Genomic DNA, 24990 nt, shown 5'->3' with positions numbered 1-24990 from the left:
GCACGGAGCCTTCCTGCGCTTGTTTGAACCCTGTGTAAAGCCCATATGGGGCCTTGGCAAAGGTGGAGAGTTCATGCCCTCTATATACTGTAGAGACGTGACCATTTTGAGGGTCAAGAGGGAACAACTGAACATTGAAAATTGAACACTAAAAATAAAAATAAGATGCTGCAATTCCTGGGGCATGCTCTGCTAATCTAGTGCCCCTCCGGGTTGGTAGACGCCAGAGGAGGGTGGTGCAGGTGGATTACTTTCAGATAAGGGGGGGTGACGAGTGACCAGCGGTAAAGCCAGACCAAAAGCACTGGACCTCCCTGCTCCTCGCTCCTATGGGCCTGCTATCCGGGGCTGGATGTGTGTGAGGTACTGCTGAAGGCAGGATGTGAGGGCCTAATCTCAGGTGCTCACATTGGCGGGGTGGAGCAAGCAAGCTCACGGGCTCCAAACCTTGAGGGTGGATGTCTGTGGGCCACATTACTTATGTCAGAAGTAGCACCACCCACACACACTCCTCATCTTACATCCCCATTAATCATGGGTCACAACAAACCCACCAGACCCAAGAACATCATAAGAGCAATAAATACAAATCTACCACCTCTGGAGCTCGAGGACCTACGGACACTGCCTGAAGTCTCCAAAGACCCCGATGTTTATTAACACAGTCAGCACAACTGTATCTTTTGTATATTGCGGATCACTACGGAACAAAGTGGCGAGTACTCCATTGGACTTACACTTAAATTTGATCTAGTTTGTTTTCGGGCCAGAGGGGCGACTGATGATTCTGGGGGAAAGTGTGGGTATGAGGGATGTTGGGGGGGAGGGGACCAAAGGCATTCATCAGATTAGCAGGTTCCAGCTTTAAAGGTTTAGTGTTTATTGTTCTTCTATTTTAAACACCACAATATTCGCCACTGTACCCACAGCAACTGCACTTTACGCTACGGACATAAACATCCTTGTTAGCGGACCCCAAGTGTGGGCCACACTGGCCTTGCATGACTTTCCTTTTTTCCTGATATGGGCTCTTTCACCCGAATTATATGGAATGTCAACGGCCTTAATGATCATATTAAGGGAGGGATGGTACTCTGCTTTTTCAAAAGCCATGACATCACCATTCTACTGCAGAAAACTCACATGCTGGGCGCAAGCTTCCGTTTTCTGGCCTGCTATGGGTATGTCAGAGTCTTCCAGGGAAGGAATCCAGGGAAGCGGCAGTGCTCTTCCACTAGGATTTTCCCCTGGTTGTCTCCTGAGAGAGCTCAGAACTTATGGGATGCTATGTTGAGGTCGAGGGTATCCTGGAGGGACACACACGCCATTTTATTAGAGTGTATGTCCTCACCATCTTGATACACTGTACTATGAATAACCTGCAGACTGAGGTTCTCGTACACCCCCATGGGATCACCTTTATTTTCTTTGGGGGGGGGGGGGGGGGGGGATTCATCAACATTATGTCCACCCACTAGACTTCATGGGCCTTGGAACCTCCCCGGGCAGCATGAGTGGAGGACTGCACGATTAGGCAGAGGGACTGTGACTATGTGACACCGAGAGGGAATGTTATCCCTGGTTTCATCCCCAAAAGTGACCAACATCCGGATACAGAGAGTTAGTGGAAGCAGCACGGATGACCTGGACCCTCCCCTCAAGATGAAAGAAATCACACTGGCACTTCGTGACATGAGTTCAGGGAAAAGCCAAGAACCAAATAGTTTCCCTGTTGAATATTAGATACTTCCAGGCCACGTTGGCCCCTCACTTCCTTCATTTACATTAAGAGGCAATCAATTAATCATAATTCCTTTCTGAGATTCACTTGGTTACCATAGTGATGCTGCCGAAACTTAGACGATTATGGATCACTGTGCATCTTACTGTTCAATTTCCCTCATCAACTCTAAAATTAAAATCTATGCCAAAGTGTTAACTGGCTACTTAAAACCATCCTACATTTTATCCACCAAGATCAATGTAGGTTTACACCCAACAGAAATTTAAGCATCGTCTCCGAAGACTACATGTGGTCTTTACCGGCCTCTCCATGCTTAGAAACCAAACCGCTCTCCTACTCCTAGAATTTGAGGCACCCTTTGACAGTCAAGTGAGCATTCCTTGAGAAGATTACAAAAAATGTAGGTTAGGGCCCTAAACTGTGATTGTTCGTTTGAGCACTTTACTCCCGTCCTCAGGACCAAGTTCATGCCAAGGGCTCTCTCTGCCCCATTTGCAATAGGCCAAGGCACTCATCAAGGTTGTCTTTTATCCCCTCTCCTATTTGCCCTAACAGTAGAACATTTGGCAGTCTGGATACACTGCGATGGACAGATAGGATTTGAATGGGTGGGGAAGCAATGGAGGACAGCATTGCCCTAAATGGAGATGAAGTAATTCTCTTCATCTCCAGACCTTCCCTTAAGATTCCACAATTGCTTCTGATGCTCACCCTGTATAGAGAGGGACAGGAATGAATAATAACTGGCCTATATCAGCCCTGGTCCCTCTGAGGGGGACGATCAAGGGACAACCTGGTTAAAATACCAAACAATCTGCAGACTCAGCCTTTGCTATTTAGGGATTCACATAGCATTTTAACCTAACATGGAGCCCTTCATTGTTCGGCTCACAACGGACATGGGCAGGTGGACACAACTTCCACTTGATATCCTAGACTTTATTGCCCTGCTGAAAATGACTGTGCTACCTCGAATGTTGTACACCTTACAAAACTATCCATTACTGATTCCACACATCTGGGTATGAACACCACTGACTAAGATAGGCACCTTCCTATGGCTTAACCTGCCCCTGTATCCCCTATGGTAAATTTGTCCAATCCCACTATGATAGAGGGATGGGCGTGGCAGATGTCCGCCTGTATGACTGGGTGGCCCACCTATTGGTGGTCATTCGATGGCTGAACGGAGGAACAGACCAGTTTTCTGCCTGGAGGTGCCAACCATGGGATTGGGCAAGATCAGAGGTATGCTTTATGTGGGCCCCATCCCCTCACACCTCACACCTCCTAGTCCTTGTAAAATGGCATTCAGTGGTAAAATGGTAAATGGATCACGCTTGAGACCCTGCTAAGGACGGGATGGATGATGGCTACACCATTCGTCCTCCTTAGCTGTGTTCAGAGGCTGGGGAAACAAACTGGGATCCCCATGATTGGAGACGTGTGGCATGGAACCCATATTAAGTCATTCCAGTCCCTTCAGACTGACTACACCCTACAACGGTCTAATATCTTTAGTTACCTACAACTCCGTCACACCCTTAAACATAGCTATTCCCTTGGTACAGTTCCTGAATTCAGCCTCCTAGAACCTCAAATCCTTAGGAGTCCTATAGAAGGTAAAGGCATCTCAAGGATTTACAAAGTACTCAAACTTAACTTCCCAGACATGTTTGCACCATTGTGGTTCCTTTGGGAGGGATGGCTGGGACCCTTGTATGACTCTGATTGGAGAAATGCACGTGTCATCTAAAGTGTTGGTCTCAAGGCTCAGAATCATTCAACTTAATTCCGGCACATGACCTACGAAGGCTATGGCATGCAGGCACACTGGCAGCGCAAACATGTTGGTGCTGCCCAGAATCGGCAGCACACTTTTTCCACTTGAAATAGAAATACCCCCATATAAGTCAATGCTGGCAGGCCATATTTGCCATCTTCTCTAAAGGACTGGTGAGGGCAGTGGATCCATCCCAAAGGTAGCCCTCTCAGGAGTCCTGGGTTGGAGTGAGTGACACAGTGGAGGACAGAACTTTGGTAAGGATTGGAACTATGTTGGCTAAAAACAGGCACTGTAAATTAGTAGAATTCTATACCCACTTTCCCCCATGGTCCTCTGGGAATGAGCAATGGACTAGTGTACCAAGCACAAATTAACACCTTATACTTCCCAAGGGTGCCCCAAGAAACATGTGACAATATGGGGGGAATTGTTGCAATATTGGGGATTGCCTTAGAACACATTTATTGTGATGAGTATTGTGTGATGTCTCTGTATGCGTGTCATTATCACTATGAACATGGTTATGTATTGTGGCATTTGTACCAAAACAACAGAATTCAGTGCATAAAAAAGAAGCATAATAGTTCAAGCAGTCCTGTGACCAAGTGTAAATTTGGTTAATACTATGCTCTAAACATATACCCAATTAACTCACTGTTCTAATTGCTGGGTTGTCAATAATAACTTAACCAGAAAAGACTGAAACAAAAGGCTTTGTTACCTCTTGGAGGAGCCCATCTGTACAGGGTGCCATGTGAAGGCAAGTAAAGTAAGCTTGGTGGTAGTATAGGTTTTTACTAACATCTGGATGATTTAGACAAGATGTAATGAGAGCTACTGCTTCAGTGGTACGTTCACAGGCAATCAGGTATCGTACACGCAGTTCAAAGAAGAGTTGATCTTCTGAGCTTAAATATTTGTTTACTGCAAGGAAAGAACATACACATTATTAAGGCAGAAGTGTTAATATACCTTTGATAAAATAACGCAGTGCAAATCTTAATTGTCAATACAGGACGGAGAACAATAATTTTCGAAGTAACACTATACTTTTAATTTCCAATTTAGAAATCACTACACATATTTAACTTACTAAAACTCTTAAGTTCACATAATTTGGACAGATCAGTTTCCTTTGGATGCAGACTGATCAGTAAACGTTTCTTAGCCAAGTAAGTAAAGAAGATAATGCATGCCTCCATTGCGAGAACAGGATTTAGTCTATCATTCACCTTTTTAATGCAAATATATATTCTTACCTGTTGTGGTGATGTCTTCATGGTGCAGGCAACCCTGCTATCTAGCCCAAATTGTTTTTTCAACTTTCCCCATGTCTTTTCTTCCAGTGAACTTGAAAAACTACAAGTTCACTAGAGATGTTTAACATTTTATTTTGCCACGCTTCAGTAGAGTTAGGGTAGGCTCTACTCTTCCCAAACAGAATTAAAAGGGCCTGTACCTCTACCTTTCATGATATGAGGTGAGAGATGGTGGCGGAAGCAGCAAAATTCAAGTGGGGGGAGTGGTTACTGGCTCGCACTGTTAATGACGCATCCAGACTCCTTTAATTGGGGTCCCATTAATTTTGTTTACTTTCCCCGCTCCCCCCAAGAAAGAGAAAATCAATAAAGAACATTTTATATTCATACTTTCTACTTGCAATGCCTGTGATGCATACAGCAGTCTCCATGGCAACATAAGAAAAGACCCCAGCATAAATGACCCCTCTATGCTGTCTAGTAATTAGGGGAAGAATCTGCATTAAAACATTGTTTCTGGTTAGTGACTTAATAGAAATGGAAAGGTGTGAGGTATGGCAGGGATTCCGCTTTGAATGATTAGCTACCTATGCAAGTCTCACACCGCTTTCAGAGACGTGCGGAGCACACAAGGGTTACTGAGCTCACCCGTGGTGGTTGAGGCCTTTTACTCCTGATGTCCCGGGGCCCTAGCTACAATGGATTCTGCTCAACTGGGCCAAGTACCATTTCTGCACTTGACTCTTAGTGGTAGCTGTCAAGACTCCTTCGGGGTGGGTGATGTAAAGGTCAGTGAACACGACAACTCAAAGTGCAAAAAGTACGAACAATAACTCAATGTCCAGCCAAATACTTGTTTTCATAAGAAATGGGTCTCTCTTACTTGTAATGCTAATATCTGTCACACACTTCTGTGTGTAACATGTTTAGGGTTATTCCCCAGTCACTGTTGGCTGCATCCAGAGAATGCATACTATTAGGCCGTACCTAAGAGTTTAATCCGACTCTTCAGGTATTCACTGAATATTGTCTATAGTGCCCTAGAACCTTCAGCAGCAAAACCTCTGGGGCCCACATGGCCAGTTGAAGTCTTACCCGCTCCTGCAGCACAGAAGAGTTTAGTGTTACAACAGGTGTCCTCAATGCGGGCACGCGCGAGGTAAGACCCTGCTCAGAGAAGTCGGGTTGCTTGCTGTTCCCGGGACAGTGTCAGGCAGGCTGACTCTCAGAGGTAGCACGGACGGCTCTCCCCAGTGATCAGAGCAATTTCTAGCTTGCAAAGTCGCAGTAAGTCAAGTTCCCCCCCAGCAGGGGAATTCAATCCTTCGACTCACAAATGGAGTCCTGTGAGGGTGCATCGTCCTACTGATTCTCAGGGGTCAGTCAAGGCAGATCTCATGGTGTGGTTAGACTCGCTGCCTCACTCCAGTCCCATACAACACCCCAAAGTATTTGTGCCAGGAGGGGATGCGGGGAACAAATGATCAATTAGTTGCCACAGTACCTTTAAGATGCAAAGCAGGCTCCTCTGGTGCATCTGGCCACACTACGCTAGATCCACCTGGCATACAGGGTCAACATTAAGGCATTCACTAATTCTGGCATGCTGAGCGCACAACTAATTCAGCGGTGGCCCCCTCTGGCTTATGGGGTCACCACAACAAGACAGTGTGGGCTTGGCGCCATCTGCACAACTTTCAATACTTGGCTAAGTCTAAGGCGGCCATCTCCTAGCATACAAGGGTCACTGAAAAAGTCCTGCACACAGCTGCAGCTCAATCTGTGCACAGCCAACCCCTCACACTTCGCACATGGCTAGGGTAATTAAATTGAAAAATGTAGCTTTGATAGCAGCTGCTAGAAAGGAATATAAGGCCACTATGCTTAAGGCTTCAGAAGAGGGAGTGGGATAATGACAGGTGGCAGATGCTAGTGGAAGCATCTGCAGCCAGAGACCAATCGTCTTTCTGGAGGCTGTGGCCCAAATTTTAGGACGACTGATCTACAGAATTATGTCTTGCCATTCTAATGGTTCACCCATTTTGCGGGTCTGTATTATGAGGAGACAGCTGTGTATCAACAGTACTGCACTGTACAATGGCATACAGAATCTTTATTCTCCACATTTTACTAAAGAGTATGTAATTGAATCTTTGACCATATTTGTGAGGGGTAAGGCCCCAGAGCCAGATGTCCTATTTGTGCATGATATTGATACATGGGCCGAATATATAGCAGTATTAGCAAACATGATTGCACTGGGGGCATCTATACCTCAATCTTGGCAGGGTGCTGAAGTAGTGGCACTATATAAAAGGGATGATAAGTCCCTACAGGTTAACTACAGGCCCATCAGCCTATTGATTTTGTTCAAAAGGTTTTTGAGCGCATGATTTTGGCAAAAATGCAAATGTGGGATTTAGACCATGATATCATAAGTCAGCTCCACGCTGGTTTTAAAGCTAAATCTTCCACAATAGACCAGGTCTTTTGTTTTGTTTTAATTTTATTGATGATTGTAAGGATTGGCGGAGGCAACTTGTTTGTTGCTTCTGTAGACCTAAAATCTGATTTTGATCTGGTTCCACGCTTGAAGCTGTGGCAGGTTCTGAGGGCGATAGGAATGCCTCCGGATATTTCGTCTCTTGTGATTAAATTACATGAGAATATTTATGCAAGGGTCAGATGGGGGCCACAGGGCAACTTATTGATAAGATCCCAGTGTTAAAAGGTGTAAGGCAAGGGTGTGTTTGGGCCCCTACTCTTTTTACTCGTTACTTAAATGGGCTAGTTCACTATCTTTCTGAATGTCAAGCAGATGCCCCTGTAATGAGTAACATTAAGTCCCCAATATTGTTGTTTGCGGAAGACAATCAATTTCAGAAACACTGAGCAGTCCACAAACATTTATTAATAAAGTTGCTGCTTTTTGTCAGGAGCGTGGATTAGTAATTGATGCTGCCAAAACCAAATTTATGGTTTTAACAAAAAAAAAAAATAAGGAATTTGATGATCGAGGTAAATCTTAAGAGAAGGCCAAGATGTTTAGACTATTTAGGTATCAAACTGTCAACCAACATGGCCAGGAGATATATATATATATATATTAATAATAATAATAATGACACTTACCCAGTGTACATCTGTTCGTGTGTTCGTGGCATGTTCCGCTGCAGATTCACATGCTGTGCATACGTCTGCCATCTAGTGTTGGGCTCGGAGTGTTATAAGTTGTTTTTCTTCGAAGAAGTGTTTGAGTGACAGGATCAAGTGACTCCTCCTCTTCCGCTCCATTGCGCATGGGCGTAGACTCCATTTTAGATTGTTTTCCCGCAGAGGATAAGGTAGGAGTGATAGAGTACAAAGAAAAGAGATGTCCATGCAAATGGAATATATATATTATATATATATGGAAAATGTCACTTACCCAGTGTACATCTGTTCGTGGCATTAGTCGCTGCAGATTCACATGCTGTGCACATCCCGCCATCTGGTGTTGGGCTCGGAGTGTTACAAGTTGTTTTTCCTTCGAAGAAGTCTTTTCGAGTCACAAGGTCGAGGGACTCCTCCCATTTCGGCTCCATTGTGCCTGGGCGTCGACTCCATCTTAGATTGTTTTCCCCGCAGAGGGTGAGGTAGGAGTTGTGTATGCTAGTAATAGTGCCCATGCAATGGAGTGAATACGTATGTACATAATGTAGTTTAAAGTAATATATTTACAAATTTACAAATGTTCAAGATCAACTTCTAAACGGCTGCCGGCTCCCGGGGAGGCGGGTGGGCACATGTGAATCTGCAGCGACTAATGCCACGAACAGATGTACACTGGGTAAGTGACATTTTCCGTTCGATGGCATGTGTAGCTGCAGACACACATGCTGTGCATAGACTAGTAAGCAGTTATCTCCCCAAAAGCAGTGGTTCAGCCTGTAGGAGTTGAAGTTGTTTGAAACAATGTTCGTAGTACTGCTTGACCTACTGTGGCTTGTTGTGCTGTTAATACATCTACACAGTAGTGTTTGGTAAATGTATGAGGCGTAGACCATGTAGCTGCCTTACATATTTCAGTCATTGGAATATTTCCTAGAAAGGCCATGGTAGCACCTTTCTTTCTAGTTGAGTGTGTCTTTGGTGTAATAGGCAGTTCTCTTTTTGCTTTAAGATAACAGGTTTGAATGCATTTAACTATCCATCTTGCAATGCCTTGTTTCGAAATTGGATTTCCTGTATGAGGTTTTTGGAAAGCAATAAATAATTGTTTTGTTTTTCGAATTAGTTTTGTTCTGTCAATGTAGTACATTAACGCTCTTTTGACGTCTAATGTATGTAGTGCTCTTTCAGCTACAGAATCTGGCTGTGGGAAGAACACTGGTAATTCTACTGTTTGATTTAAGTGGAACGGTGATATGACTTTTGGCAAAAATGTAGGATTTGTTCGTAGAACTACTTTATGCTTGTGTATTTGAATAAATGTTTCTTGTATGGTAAATGCTTGAATCTCACTTACTCTTCTTAGAGATGTGATGGCAATTAAAAATGCAACTTTCCATTTTAAGTATTGCATTTCACAAGAGTGCATGGGCTCAAATGGTGGGCCCATAAGTCGTGTTAAGACAATGTTGAGGTTCCATGAAGGACATGGTGGTGTTCTTGGTGGTATAATTCTCTTTAGGCCTTCCATAAACGCTTTTATGACTGGTATCCTAAATAGTGAAGTTGAGTGCGTAATTTGCAGGTAAGCTGAAATTGCAGTAAGATGTATCTTAATGGAAGAAAAAGCTAGCTTTGACTTTTGCAAATGTAGTAAGTATCTTACGATGTCTTTGGCAGATGCGTGTAAAGGTTGAATTTGATTATTATGGCAGTAATAAACAAATCTTTTCCACTTATTTGCATAGCAATGTCTAGTGGTAGGTTTCCTAGATTGTTTTAAGACCTTCATACATTCTTATGTAAGGTCTAAGTGACCGAACTCTAGGACTTCAGGAGCCAAATTGCTAGATTCAGCGATGCTGGGTTTGGATGTCTGATCTGTTGTTTGTGTTGCGTTAACAGATCTGGTCTGTTTGGTAGTTTGACATGAGTCACTACTGAGAAGTCTAGTAGTGTTGTGTACCAAGGTTGTCTTGCCCATGTTGGCGCTATTCGTATGAGTTTGAGTTTGTTTTGACTCAACTTTTTTACCAGATATGGAAGGAGTGGGAGAGGGGGGAAAAGTGTAAGCAAATATCCCTGACCAACTCATCCATAACGCATTGCCCTGAGACTGATCTTGTGGGTACCTGGATGCGAAGTTTCGGCATTTTGCGTTTTCCTTTGTTGCAAATAGATCTATTTGTGGTGTTCCCCAATTCTGGACGTAAGTGTCCAGGATTTGGGGGTGAATCTCCCATTCGTGGCTCTGTTGGTGATCACGAGAGAGATTGTCTGCTAACTGATTCTGAATTCCTGGAATAAATTGTGCTATTAGGCGAATATGGTTGTGAATCGCCCAATGCCAAATTCTCTGTGCTAGGAGACACAACTGTGTTGAGTGTGTCCCACCCTGTTTGTTTAGGTAATACATTGTTGTCATGTTGTCTGTTTTGACAAGAATGTGTTTGTGGCTTATTATGGGTTGAAAAGCTTTTAGCGCTAGAAATACTGCCAATAGTTCTAAGTGATTTATGTGAAACTGTTTTTGTTGAGTGTCCCATTGTCCTTGGATGCTGTGTTGATTGAGGTGTGCTCCCCACCCTATCATGGAGGCATCTGTCGTTATTACATATTGTGGCACTGGGCCTTGGAAAGGCAGCCCTTGGTTTAAATTTATACTGTTCCACCATTGAAGCGAGATGTATGTCTAGCGGTCGATCAACACTAGATCTAGAAGTTGACCCTGTGCCTGTGACCATTGTTATGCTAGGCACTGTTGTAAGGGCCGCATGTGCAACCTTGCGTTTGGGACAATGGCTATGCATGAGGACATCATGCCTAGGAGTTTCATCACCATTTTGACTTGTATTTTTTGTTTTGGATACATGGCCTGTATTACATTGTGGAATGCCTGAACCCTTTGTGGGCTTGGAGTGGCAATCCCTTTTGCTGTGTTGATTGTCGCCCCTAAGTATTGTTGTGTTTGACACAGCAGAAGGTGTGACTTTGTGTAGTTGATTGAGAAACCTAGTTTGTGGAGGGTTTCTATGACATATTTTGTGTGTTGTGAACACCGTTCTAGCGTGTTGGTTTTGATTAACCAATCGTCTAGGTATGGGAACACATGTATTTGCTGCCTTCTGATATGTGCAGCTACGACTGCCAGGCATTTTGTAAAAACTCTTGGCGCAGTTATTCCGAATGGCAACACCTTGAATTGGTAATGACCTCCTTGGAATACAAACCTTAAGTACTTTCTGTGTGAAGGATGTATCGGTATATGGAAATATGCATCCTTTAGGTACAGTGTTGTCATGTAGACTTGTTGTTTGAGCACTGGGATTACGTCCTGTAATGTCACCATGTGAAAGTGATCTGATTTGATGTAGGTATTCAATGTTCTGAGATCTAGTATAGGTCTCAGACTCTTGTCTTTTTTGGGTATGAGAAAGTACAGAGAGTAAACTCCTGTCCCTTTCTATTGTTTTGGTACTAATTCTATTGCCTCTTTCTGTAGCAATGCCTGAACTTCTAGGCCTAGAAGATCTATATGTTGTTTTGACATATTGTGTGTTTTCGGTGGGACGTTTGGAGGGAATTTGAGAAATTCTATGCAGTAACCATGCTGGATAATTGCCAGTACCCAAGTGTCTGTTGTTATCTCCTCCCAATGTTTGTAAAATTTGCTTAGTCTCCCCCCCACAGGTGTTATGTGTTGGGGATGTGTGACTTTGAAGTCACTGCTTATTTTGAGGAGTTTAGGGACTTTGGAACTTCCCTCTGCTTTTTTGGAACTGTCCCCCTCTGTATTGTCCCCGAAAACTTCCCCGCAGATATTGGCTCTGATAAGTGGGCCTTGTTTGTGAGGTCGTGGGTTCTGTGCTTTGCCCTCGAAACTGTGTTTTTCGAAATGTGCCTCTGCTTTGTGGGGAGTAGAGTGCACCCATGGCTTTGGCCGTGTCAGTGTCTTTCTTAGGTTTTTCGATAGTGTCCACCTCCGGCCCAAACAACTGCTGTCCATTAAATGGCATATTTAGCACAGCTTGCTGTATTTCTGGTTTAAATCCTGATGTACGCAGCCATGCATGTCTCCTTATTGTTACTGCTGTGTTGACAGTTATAGCAGCTGTGTCTGCAGCATCCATTGCTGACCGTATCTGATGGTTGGAGAAACTCTGTCCTCCTTCTACTACTTGCTGTGCTCTCTTTTGGAACTCCTTGGGCAAATGTTCTATAAAGTGTTGCATTTCATCCCGGTGAGCCCTATCGTATCTGGCCAACAAAGCCTGTGAATTTGCAATACGCCACTGGTTTGCTGCCTGTGCCGCCACCCTTTTGCCTGCTGCGTCGAATTTTCGACTTTCTTTATCTGGAGGTGGTGCATCTCCTGAAGTATGTGAGTTCGCTCTTTTGCGAGCTGCCCCTACTACAACTGAGTCCGGTGTTAGCTGTTGTGTGATGTACACAGGTCTGTTGGTGGCGGTTTATATTTTTTCTCCACTCTTGGAGTAATGGCCCTTCGTTTTACAGGCTCCTCAAACACTTGTTTGGAGTGTTTTAGCATTCCGGGTAGCATGGGAAGACTCTGGTACTGGCTGTGTGTGGACGACAGTGTGTTAAATAGAAAGTCGTCTTCAATGGGCTCTGCATGCAGGCTGACATTATGAAATGCCGCTGCCCTCGACACCACCTGTGCGTAGGCTGTACTATCCTCTGGTGGCGACTGTCTAGCTGGATAACAGTCAGGACTATTATCTGACACTGGTGCGTCATAAAGGTCCGAAGCGTCAGGGTCATCTTGACTCATCCCTGTATGGGTCGGGGATTGCATCAGTGGTGGAGTGGCTAAAGGTGATGTTTGCGGCAAGCGTTGTGGAGACTGTGGCGGGCTTACTTGTTTAGCCACCTTTGCCTGTGGCTGCTTGTCTTTGTCCTGGAATGAAAGTTTGCATTTCATTCTAATAGGAGGGAGAGTGCTGATCTTCCCTGTTTCTTTTTGGATGTGGAGCCTTCTTTGGGTGTAGTCTGGCTCCATTGTCTCCAATTCCTGTCCAAATCTATGTATTTTCATTTGTGAGGACAGTCCTTGTTCCTCTGTGTAGGAACTTGATTTCGGTTCCGAGGCCGGATGTTTCAGTATCAAAACCTTTTCGGCTACTTTTTTAGGTTCAGACGATACCTTTTTTGCTTTCGGCGTCGTTGATTCTCGGTGCCGACTCATTTCGGTGCCGCTTTCTCGGTGCCGAACTTGCTCGGAGCCACTATCTCGGGCCCGAGATTGCTGTGTGGCAGGATCTCGACCGGAGTCGGATGACTTCGACACCAGCGTGCCCTTTTTCGGTGCCGATGATCGGTCACCTATTTTTCGGGTTAAGCCATGGCCTGTTGGCGCTGGCATCCCCTGGGCTTTTGTGGTCTTTTCGTGAGTTTTGTGTTTCGACGTCTTACTCACGGTTTTCGGCGTTTCTTCGGGATCGATCTCCTCCGAGTCCGATTCCCGGATGGAGAAGGTTTCTTCCTCCTCCTCGAAACGCCCTTGTCCTGTCGGCGCCGACGCCATCTGCAGTCTTCTTGCTCTTCGGTCTCTTAGTGTCTTCCTGGACCGAAACGCTCGCCAGGCTTCACAAGTATCTTCCTTGTGTTCTGGCGACAAACACAAGTTACAGACCAGATGCTGATCTGTATATGGATACTTGTTATGGCATTTTGGGCAGAAGCGGAATGGGGTCCGTTCCATCAGCCTTGAAGAGACACGTGGCCAGGCCAACCAGGCCCCGACGGGGGATCGAAAAAACCCCGAAGGGCCACCGGAGCTCTTCAAAATTCGGTGTTGATCTGTTGTAACTAACCCGATACGGAACGCAAACAATACTGACGATTTTTCCGAGATTCTAACTAACTTTCCGACCCGAATCACGGAGCAAAAAGGAACACGTCCGAACCCGATGGCGGTAAAAAAACAATCTAAGATGGAGTTGACACCCATGCGCAATGGAGACGAAATGGGAGGAGTCCCTCGACCTCGTGACTCGAAAAGACTTCTTCGAAGGAAAAACAACTTGTAACACTCCGAGCCCAACACCAGATGGCGGGATGTGCACAGCATGTGTATCTGTAGCTACACATGCCATCAAACATATATATATATATATACACACACACACACACACATATGTACAAGTGTTTGTTTAACTTAAACAGCTACAGGCTTCCAGGGAGGTGCATGTGAATCTGCAGCGGAACATGCCACGAACAGATGTACACTGGGTAAGTGACATTTTCGGTTCGATGGCATGTGTAGCTGCAGATACACATGCTGTGCATATACTAGAAAGCAATTATTCTTCCCATAAAAGCGGAGGTTAGCCTGTAGGAGTTGAAGTTGTTTGAAATAATGTTCTTAGTACAGCTTGACGTACCGTGGCTTGCTGCACTGCTAAAACATCTACACAATAATGTTTAGTAAATGTATGTGGTGTTGACCAAGTAGCTGCTTTACATATTTCAGCCATTAGTATATTTCCTAAGAAGGCCATTGTAGCCCCTTTCTTCCTTGTGGAATGTGCTTTAGGTGCAACTAAGTTGTCTTTTAGCTTTAAGGTAACATGTTTGGATGCATTTTACTATCCATCTTGCTAAACCTTGTTTTTGAAATGGGGTTACCATTATGAGGTTTTTGAAAAGCTACAAATAGCTGTTTAGTTTTTCTGAATGGTTTTGTTCTATCTATGTAGTACATTAGAGCTCTTTTAATATCTAATGTATGTAGAGCTCTTTCTGCCACATAATCTGGCTGTGGGAAGAAGACTGGTATCTCCACTGTTTGATATGAAAAGGTGATACTACTTTAGGAAGAAATTTAGAGTTAGTTCGTAGTACAACTTTATGTACTTGCATGAACAGTTCTTCAATTGTAAAAGCTTGAATTTAACTAACTCTTCGCAATGATGTAATTGCGACTAGGAAGGCAACTTTCCATGTTAAGAATGGCATTTGACATGAGTGCATAGGTTCAAATGGTGGGCCCATAAGTCGCGTGAGCACTATGTTTAGATTCCATGAAGGCACTGGAGGTATTCTAGGTGGGATGATGCGTTTTAAACCTTCCATGAAGGCTTCGATAACAGGAACTCTAAATAAAGAGCTGTGCTGTATATTTTACAAATATACGGAAATTGCAGTGAGATGTATTTTTATGGAAGAAAAAGCTAAATTCGATTGTTGTAAATGAAGCAAATAGCACACAATATCTTGTATTGAAGCTGAAAGAGGGGCAATTTGTTTAGATTGACAGTAATATACTAATCTTTTCCATTTGTTGGCATAGCACTGTCTGGTAGTGTTTTTTTTTGCTTGCTTAATTACTTCCATACATTCAGTTGGTAGTTGTAGATACCCAAATTCTATGACTTCAGGGGCCAAATCGCTAGATTGAGTGTGTTGGGATTTGGGTGCCTGATCTGCCCTTTGTTTTGTGTCAACAGATCTGGCCTGTTTGGGAGTTTGGAGTGTGGTACTACTGACAGGTCTAATCGTGTTGTGTACCACGGCTGATGTGCCCACATTGACACTATGAGTATCAGACTGAGCTTGTTTTGACGCAGTTTGTTGACTAGAAATGGAATGAGTGGGAAAGGGGAAAAAGCGTAAGCTAATATCCCTGACCAATTGATCCATAGAGCATTGCCCTTGGATAGGGGATTTGGGTATCTGGATGCGAAGTTTTGGCATTTTGCGTTTTCGCTGGTGGCGAACAGATCTAGGTCTGGTGTTCCCCATTGATGAAAGTATTTTTGAAGTACTTATGGATGAATCTCCCACTCGTGTGTCTGTTGATGATTTCTGCTGAGAACATCTGCTAATTGGCTGTGCATCCCTGGAATGTACTGTGCTACCAGGTGAATTTGGTTGTGTATTGCCCATTTCCAATTTTTTTGAGTTAGGAGGGAGAGTTGGGACGAATGTGTCCCTCCTTGTTTGGTTAGATAAAACTTGGTGGTCAGGTTGTCTGTTTTGATCAAGACATTTGTGTGAATAAGGAGAGGCTAAAAAGCTTTGAGTGCTAGGAATACAGCTAACAGCCCTAAGTGATTTATATGTAGCTGTTTGTGTTGGGCATCCCATTGTCCTTGAATGTTGTGATTGTTGAGGTGAGCTCCCCAGCCAATCATTGATGCATCTGTTGTAAGTATGGTCTGAGGCACAGGGTCTTGAAATGGCCGCCCTTTGTTTAGATTTGTGGAATTCCACCACTGAAGGGACATGTATGTTTGGCAGTCTATCAACACTAGATCTTGAAGTTGACCCTGTGCTTGTGACCATTGTTGTGCAAGGCACTGTTGCAAGGGCCGCATGTTTAGTCTTGCATGTGGAACAATTGCAATACAGGATGCCATCATGCCCAATACTTTCATCACAAATTTGACAGTGTACTGTTGACCTGTCTGTATTTGTGCCAATATATTGTGAAATGCTTGTATTCTTTGTGTATTTGGACTTGCAAGCACTTTGCAAGTATTTAGTATTGCCCCTAAATACTGTTGAATTTGCGCAGGTTGTAGTTGTGACTTTTGGTAGTTTACGGAGAACCCTAGGGCGTGCAGGGTTTGTATTACATAATGTGCATGGTTTTGACACTGTGTATGACTGTTTGATTTTATTAGCCAATATTCTAGATATGGAAAGACATGAATGTGTTGTCTTCTTAGGCAGGCTGCGACTACTGCCAGGCATTTTGTTTATACCCTCAGAGCTGTTGTTATTCCAAAGGGTAACACTTTGAACTGATAATGCTTTCCTTGAAAGGCAAACCTGAGATGTTTTCTGTGTGCAGGATGGGTGGGTATGTGAAATTACGCATCTTTGAGGTCTAATGTTGCCATGAAATCGTGTTGCTGAAGTAGTGGGATAACATCCTGTAGTGTCACCATATGAAAGTGTTCTGACAGGATGTAAAGACTGAGGGTTCTGAGATGTAATATCGGCCTTAAGTTTCCGTCCTTTTTGGGAATGAGGAAATACAGTGAGTAAACACCCGTCCCTATTTGATTTTGTGGCACAGGTTCCATTGCTTGAGTAATAGAGATGTGACTTCTTCCTGCAACAGAGTGATATGATATGGTCTGTGGATAGCCTGTGTGGTTTTGATGGAATGTTTGGTGGAGTTTGTATCAATTCTAGGCAATAGCCATTGCAGATAATTGATAAAACCCAGCTGTCTTTTGTAATGTTTAGCCAATTGTTGTGGAACTTTTGCAGTCTTTCCCCCACAGGGGAGGTGCGAATTGGGAAGGAATGGCACAAGTCACTGCTTACTTTGTTGTGAGGCTTGTTTTGATGTTTGATATGTTCCCCTACCTCTAGGGTACTGGCCTCTATAAGTGCTTTTGAAACCAGCTCGTTGGTATCGAGGTTGGAAGGCCGACTTTGTCTGTGAGATGGATGCCTCAGCAGTTTGGGCCCTAAATCCACCTCTAAATTGGGGCTTACGAAAGGATCCCCTGTATTGTGTGGTATACAGTGCACCCATGGCTTTTGCGGTGTCTGAATCCTTTTTCATCTTTTCAATTGCAGTGTCAACCTCTGGGCCGAAAAGTTGTTTTTGGTTGAATGGCACATTGAGCACTGCCTGTTGGATTTCAGGCTTGAATCCTAAAGACCTAAGCCATGCATGTCTCCTTATGGTTACAGCAGTGTTGATGGTTCTGGCTGCTGTATCTGCAGAGTCTAGGGCTGACCTGATCTGATTATTAGTGATGGCTTGCCCTTCCTCTACTATCTGTTGTGCCCTTCCTCTACTATCTGTTGTGCCCTTTTTTGCTGTTCCTTGGGGAGATGTTGGTTTATATCTTTCATCTCGTCCCAGTGGGCCCTGACATATCTAGCCAACAATGCCTGAGAGTTGGCTATTCTCCACTGGTTGGCTGCCTGAGATGCCACCCTTTTCCCTGCAGCATCAAACTTCCTACTCTCTTTGTCTGGTGGGCGTGCATCACCTGACGACTGCGAACTTGCTCTCTTCCTGGCAGCGCTTATAATTATGGACTCTGGAGGTAGCTGTTGGATAATATTAATACAGTACACTGTTCCACACAAAAGTAAAGAAACACACCTAATCCACAGGGAAACAGAAAACTTCTGGAGCAAAGCAGCCCCCACACATCCTGTAAGATGTCAAGTTTCATCACTGGGCACAGCTCCACATCAGACCGGCACTGCAATGTCTGATGGGCCACCCTTTCAAGAGAGGAAGGGGTGGCACTTAACAGCGTGCCTACAAGGGACACAAACTAAAGATGTGTGCAGGAGAAAAGAAAAAGTGGATAAAATTGGTTCTGAACTATAGCCATCACATTTAATAAGTCAGTATAGAAAGGTCCAGGCCAGGATTAAAAACAAAGACAGGGAGTGCGGGAGGAAATAATGCTCGTCCGCACTCACACACAACTAGAAAGATGAAAATCTCTTCAAATTCCTCTAAAGTAAGGTCGACATGTTTTGCGTCTAGGTGGCCACAAAGGGTCCAGTGACGCTTCTTCAGGACCAACAAAATATAATTTCTCCTGGAAAGAGTGCCTAGACTCGATTAAAGTAAATGAAAGACAACAGGTCACTTACTTATATCAACTGCTCGTTGTGGTCAGTCTTAAGTCAACAGGTTGCCCATCCCTTATTAGGGACAAGGCTCCATAGGAAAGCGCGTGCCCAGAAACAGGTGTGCTACGCTATAGTATTGCCGTTTTCGAGTCCGGGACCTACCCGGGTGCCGCACTCCTGAAAAATGATGTTGGGTAATATAGACTGGATCGGAAGGAGGCGGCTTATATTTTTTCTCCCCTCTAGGAGTAAATATCCTTGCTTTTACTGGCTCTTTAAATATCTGGTCAGCATGCTTTAGCATGCCAGGGAGCATAGGAAGTGACTGATATGTTGCATGCGTGGAGGAGAGTGTATTAAATAAGAAGTCATCCTCTAATGGCTCAGTATGCATGGTGACATTGTGATATGTTGTCGCCCTAGCTATCACTTGAGTGTACTATGCCCTGGGGGTGAAACCTTAGTTGGATAGCAATCTGGGTTATTGTCTGGAATGGGGTCTGGATCATAAAGATCCCATGGATCCACATTGTAATGCTGCGAATCAAATGAGTGTGATGGTGACTGCATAGGTGTAGGACTGGTAGGAGGAGAGATATGTAAATGTGGAGAGTGAGGAGACGGAGGAGGAGAAAATTGAGGAGGTGGAGGTCTCACCTTTGTTCTTGGCACTTTAGCTGGAGGCTGTGTAGTGTCCAATTCCTCCTGAAAGGCTAATTTCCTCTTTGGTTTTGAAGGAGGTGCAGTTAAAATTCTGCCAGTCTCTTTATGGATATGAACCCTGGCTTGCCTTTCATCCTTTGCCTCTATTTGTGAGTCCTCCTCAGTAGTTTTGCAGCTTTCTTTAAGTGCTTGTGAAAGTCCATGCTCCTCAGTATAAAAAGGCTTTTTCAGCTCCAAAGCTGGCTTTTGCGGTATTGAAAAAGTTGGGGTTGAAGATGGTCTCAGCTCCGAAAATGATTTTCGAGATTTGGACTCAAAAGAGCAGTGTTTGCTCGGTTTGGAGACAGAGCTTCGGCTCGAGTCTGATGGCTTCGGAGGGGTGGCCGTTTTTCGGTGCCGAGCTGGTGGGTTGGTCACCGAGCGTTTTCTTTCGGGTCGAGCCATGGCCTTCCGACAGTGGCGTTCCCAAGGCCTTATGTTTGGGCTCAGATGATACAGGGGCAGGCGTACTCACGTGCTGTCCTGCCGTGACCGGTCTGTCCTCCTCGGAATCCTGGTTGGAGTCAGATCCTCGAACGGAGACTTTGGTCAGCATGATTTCTTCCTCTTCGATGTTGAGATATTCGGTGATTTTTGATGCCATCTCGAGTCTCCGTGCTCTTCTGTCGCGGAGCGTCTTTTTCAACCAGAAGGATCTGCAGGCCTTGCAATTCTCTTCCCGATGGTCGGGGGAAAGGCAGAGATTACAGACGAGGTGTTGGTCTGTATAAGGGAATTTAGCTTGGCACAGAGGACAGAATTGGAATGGAGTCCGATCCATGAGGCTTCCACGCAGTCGGCCTGACGAGGGTACGCGCGCCTCCGAAGGGCGAGTAGAGATGTGTGTTCCGAGGGTACCGAAGTGTCAATAGAAGATGTAACACGATCAATACAATCCCATCGAAAAATGAAGCGTTTTCAAAATCGAACTATCGGAGCAAAAGGAAACACATCCGAACCCGATAGCGGAAAGAAAACAATCTAACATGGAGTTGATGCCCATGTGCAATGGAGCCGAAAAGGAGAAGTCACTCGATCCCGTGACTCAAAAACACTTCTTCGAAGAAAAACAACTTGTAACACTCCGAGCCCAACACTACATGGCAGACGTATGCACAGCATGTTTATCTGATATATATATAAAAATTAGTTACTTACATGTAACTGTGGATCTCCAGTATTGGTATCTTTCATAGATTCACATGCTTGAATCATCCCAGTCATCGAGGTGGGAGCCTCACGGTAACCTGAAATACACATAGCAGTACACATTATATACTAGGCACCAAGGACCTCCTTAGATTCTTTTATAGTCTATCCATGTCGTTTTGCAAAAAGACCCAAAGTTGAACCTCAGCCAATCAGGCATCCACACTCTCTAGAACACTCCCAACAGAGGCTCTTTCCCTCAGATTTTTTAGTACAAGTGTGAAGTTAAGAGCTCATGTAGAAGGGGAGCCTCTGCGGGGAGGAGGACAGGTCGCATGTGAATCTATGAAAGGTACAAATACTGGAGAACCACAGTTACAGGTAAGTAACTAATTTTCTTCTCCAGTATTGGATCTTTCATGGATTCACATGCTTGAATTACAGTAGCGAGCAGTAATATTGTTTAAGTAGACATATAGCCGTACCTTTACAATCCGAACAAACATCAGAATATCAATAGAAATGAGAGTAACAGTACCTCCAGCTAGTGTTCAATGGCAACGTAATAATGTTCCTCTGTAAGTAACCATCAGTTATAATAAGCATAGCTCTCTGCATTACAACGAATATGTGGCATGCTACGATAACCAGGCTCTAGCATAACCATAAGAAATAGAACAGATTTAATCTTGATTAGAATAAGAAACCATTGTTCACCTTACCCTGGTTGCGGAGGTGAGATGATCCAAGAGGCTCACCTTAACAAAACAAATGCCGCAAGACTGCTTGACCCACTGCTGTGTCCATGTTATTCGCCTCATCGAGACAGTAGCTTTTCGTGAACGTATGCTCGCTGGACCATGTGGCCGCTCTACAGATCTGCTGTAGGGGTACTCCTGCGAAGAGGGCAGCCGATGCGGCTACCACCCTTGTCGTGTGGGCTCTTACCCTGCTGTGGAGAGGCTTACCAGCCTGAATATGACAGAATTGGATTGCCAGGCCAACCCACCTAGCCACAGTGTTTGGATACTGCAAAGCCCTTCCTTCAGTTTCCAAAGGCCACGAACAACTGGTCTGACTTGCGCATGCTCGGAGTCTTTTTTAGGTAAAACTTTAGACATCTTTTAACGTCCAGGGAATGAAATGCTTTTTCTGCCACTGCCTGCGGATTAGGAAAAAAAGGTTTTCAAAACAACCGGTTCATTCAGATGGAAAGTTGAGGGCACTTTCGGAATGTACTTAGGATTCGTTCTCAGAATCACGCTAGTAGTGGTGAACTGAAGAAAAGGCTCTTTGATGGTGAATGCCTGTATGTCACTCACTCTCTTAGCGGAGGTAAGAGCCAGCAACAACACTGTTTTCCATGAAATCAACTTTAACTCCGCTCTATGGATGGGCTCAAAAGGAGGTTTCATGAGCTCCCCCAGGACCACGTTTAGGAACCACAACAGTGGAGGCTTCTACACTGGTGGAAAAGCACGAAACAGGCCTTTAAGGAACTGCTTTACAATTCTGGTGGAATACAATGAAACCGTATCCTGAGACCTGTGGTATCTTGAAATTGCCGCCACATGCACACGGATTGAAGAGTATGTCCAGACTTTGCCAGGTGTAACAAGTACGGTAGTACCTGTTCTGGAGGGGAGGAGATCGGGTGGATCCCTTCAGCTGCGCACCACAGACAAAAACGCTTCCATTTCAACCTGTAGGTTCTATTGGCAGTATCTGCTCTAGCTCTGGCTAGAATCTCCCTACATTCAGAAGAGATGTTTATGGTAGAGTACTCATGGAACTCAGGAGCCAGGTTGATAAGTGGAGAGATGACTGATCCGGATGTCTGACTTGGCCCGGTGCATCGTTAATAGGGCTGGCTTCCGTTTGAGTAGCACATGTGGTTGTTCCGAGAGGATGAGGAGCTCCGTGAACCACACCTGTCTGGGCCATCTCTGTGCTATTAATAGGAGGCGACAACAACCCTCCGCCTTCAACTTGCTGATGACTCTCGGTATCAGTGGGATCGGAGGAAAGGCGTAGGCATAAATGCCGGACCATCTCATCGAAAACGCATTCCCCCACGATCCTCTTTGGGGAAGCCAGCTTGCATAGTAAGGGCATTTCTGGTTCTCGAACGTGGCAAACAGATCGAGGTTTGGTTTGCCCCATAACTGGAGGAGTTGGTCCAGGATCTCCTGGTCTAGTTCTCTCTCATGGTAGGGGATAATTGTCCTGCTCAGGGTGTCCGCCAGCATGTTGGTGTGTCCCGGTACATGCACTGCTTTCAGAGAAGTGTGGTGCGTTATGGCCCATTTCCAGATGTTCTGAGCCTGTTGCGAGAGCTGTAGAGACCTTGTGCCACCCTGTTTGTTTAGGTAAAACATGTTTGTGGTACTGGCCATCCTGGTTAAGACATCTGAGCCCTGAAGCCTTGGCAAGAAAGCTTTTAGAGCTAAATCTATTGCTTTGAGCTCCAGCTGATTGATGTGGAGCTGTCTGTCCTTTGGAGTCCAAGACCCACTGATTCGAAGATCTTGAAGGTGGGCACCCCAACCTTCGAGGGAGGCATCCGTCGTCACGATATAGCGAGGCAGCTGATGAAGAAACGTGAGACCGCTGGACAAATTTGCCAGTGTCGCCCACCAAGACATGGCTGCTCTCATTACCGGTGTGATGAGAATTTTGTCCTCGAAAGATCCCTGAACCTGGCGCTACTGCACATCCAATTGCGCTTGCAGGGGCCGCATATACAGTATGCAACCAGCGGAATGCATGACAAGATTGTTCCCAGCAATTACTTGTAAGTGCGAACTGAAACGCACTTTTTTGCCGAGAGGTTGCGGGCTAACCTGTTGAGCTTTAATTTCCTTTCCTGCAACGGGTAGGCTTTGCCTTGGACAGTGTCCAGTACCGCTCCTAAAAAGTTTAATGTCTGCGTAGGGTGAAGATGCGACTTCTGGTAGTTAACGGTAAGTCCCAGATCGTCTAACAACTGGAGGCAGAGAGATATGTGACGTACCACTTGACGTTTGAGGGTGCTTTGATGAGCCAGTCGTCGAGATAGGGAAACACCTGCATGCCCGACTGGCGAAGATGAGCCACTACTGGAGCCAGCATCTTTGTAAAACTTCTGGGGGATGATTTTAAACCGAAAGGTAGGACCCGAAACTGTAGATGCAAACCAGCTACCTTGAACCTGAGGAATTTCCGATGGTTGCGGTGTATCAGAACATGAAAATACACATCCTGGAGGTCTAGGGATGCCATATGATCTCCGGTACTCAGGAGGCGCAAGATGTCCTGCAGTGTTACCATCCTGAACGATTGTTTCTTCAGAAACTTGTTTAGAGACCTTAAGTCCAGAATGGGGCCAGTCTCCTGAAGGTTTCCTTACCAGAAAGAAGTGTGAATAGAACCCCTTGTTCCTGTGAGGAGCAGGGACCAGCTCTATTGCTCCCTTGCGTAGTATCACTTGTACTTCTTTGAGGAGTTGGGCTACTCGTGGAGGTGGAGGGCCAGACGGAGGGACGTCCGGTGGTTTCTGTATGACCTCCAGAGTATGCCCTCTGGCCACCACGTCCAACACCCACCTGTCTGATGTTATGACTTTCCAACGAAGGAAGTGAGAAGTGATGCGACCCCCAACCTTGAAGCCCCTAGTAGTGTAGGAAGCTGGTATGGCTAGCTGGTCATTTGTTTCTGCTGGTATCTCTTCCTCGTGGCGCTGGCCTTCCCTTCGCCGGGTGCCGATATGCCACGGTAGGTGGTAACCGGTAATGCTGTTGATGTTGGCCGTATTGCTGTCTGGGTCCTGCTGTAGAGGAATAATACTGGGGTCTATGTTGTTGAAAACCCCCTCGAAAGGAGTAATTTCCTCTGCCTCTTGCGTTACTGCAAGGTACCAAGCGATCTCGCAGTGTCAGTATCTGTTTTGATGGACTGTAGCATGTTGTCAACATGCTTCCCAAATAGACTTTCCCCATCATACGTCATATCTAGAATGCGGCTCTGGACTTCTGGGCGGAAAGATGTAGACTTGAGCCATCCCTGTCTAAGCAAGACCGCTGCTCCAGTGAGCTGCCGGAATCCTGTTAACGAAATGTCTACTGCGCAGTCAATGATTTCTGCTGCGATCTGCTCACCCTCTTGCAGCACTTTCTTTGCTTCCACCTTGACATCCCCAGGTAACAAATCCACGTAAGCGGACATGTCCGCCCACATCTGGCGATCGTACCTCCCTAGTATGGCCAAGGAGTTGGCCGCCTTGACTGTGATCGCCGCCACCGAGGAGAACTTTTTACCAGTGTTATCCTACCTCCTCCCATCCTTGTCTGGAGTTGCTGCGATAGGTGCCGAAGGGTTCTTTGATCGGCGTTGTGCAGCCTGGGATATTACAGAATCTGGCTTTGGTTGCGATATTAAACAGGCTGGAGTGTTGTCAGGGACCTTGTATTTCTTTTCCAGCTTTGGCATCTGTGAAGGCACTGTGGCTGGGTTCTTCATTGCCTTCAATCCCTCCTGCCATAGGAAGCCCACCATTGGGATCGTTCTTACTGATTTCCTTGATGGTTCCTTGAAGTCATAAGAAACAATCTGTTTCCTGGGAAATGATAGGCAAGTCGAAT

The 24990-nt window shown here is 45.2% G+C and overlaps 1 protein-coding gene across 3 annotated transcripts in view; it reads right to left on the bottom strand.

The window, feature by feature from the left end:
- Positions 1-24990, bottom strand: part of ZNF654 (zinc finger protein 654) — a 232672-nt gene that overhangs the window by 131953 nt on the left and 75729 nt on the right. For all 3 annotated transcript variants that reach the window (XM_069204539.1, XM_069204540.1, XM_069204541.1), the window contains exon 5: positions 4252-4454. In XM_069204539.1, the coding sequence (XP_069060640.1) occupies positions 4252-4454 (203 nt within the window). The remainder of the gene's footprint in view (positions 1-4251; positions 4455-24990) is intronic.

The sequence above is a fragment of the Pleurodeles waltl genome, chromosome 8 (assembly GCF_031143425.1).
Source record: "Pleurodeles waltl isolate 20211129_DDA chromosome 8, aPleWal1.hap1.20221129, whole genome shotgun sequence".
Lineage (NCBI taxonomy): Eukaryota > Metazoa > Chordata > Amphibia > Caudata > Salamandridae > Pleurodeles > Pleurodeles waltl.
This window is presented reverse-complemented; position numbering and strand designations above follow the sequence as displayed.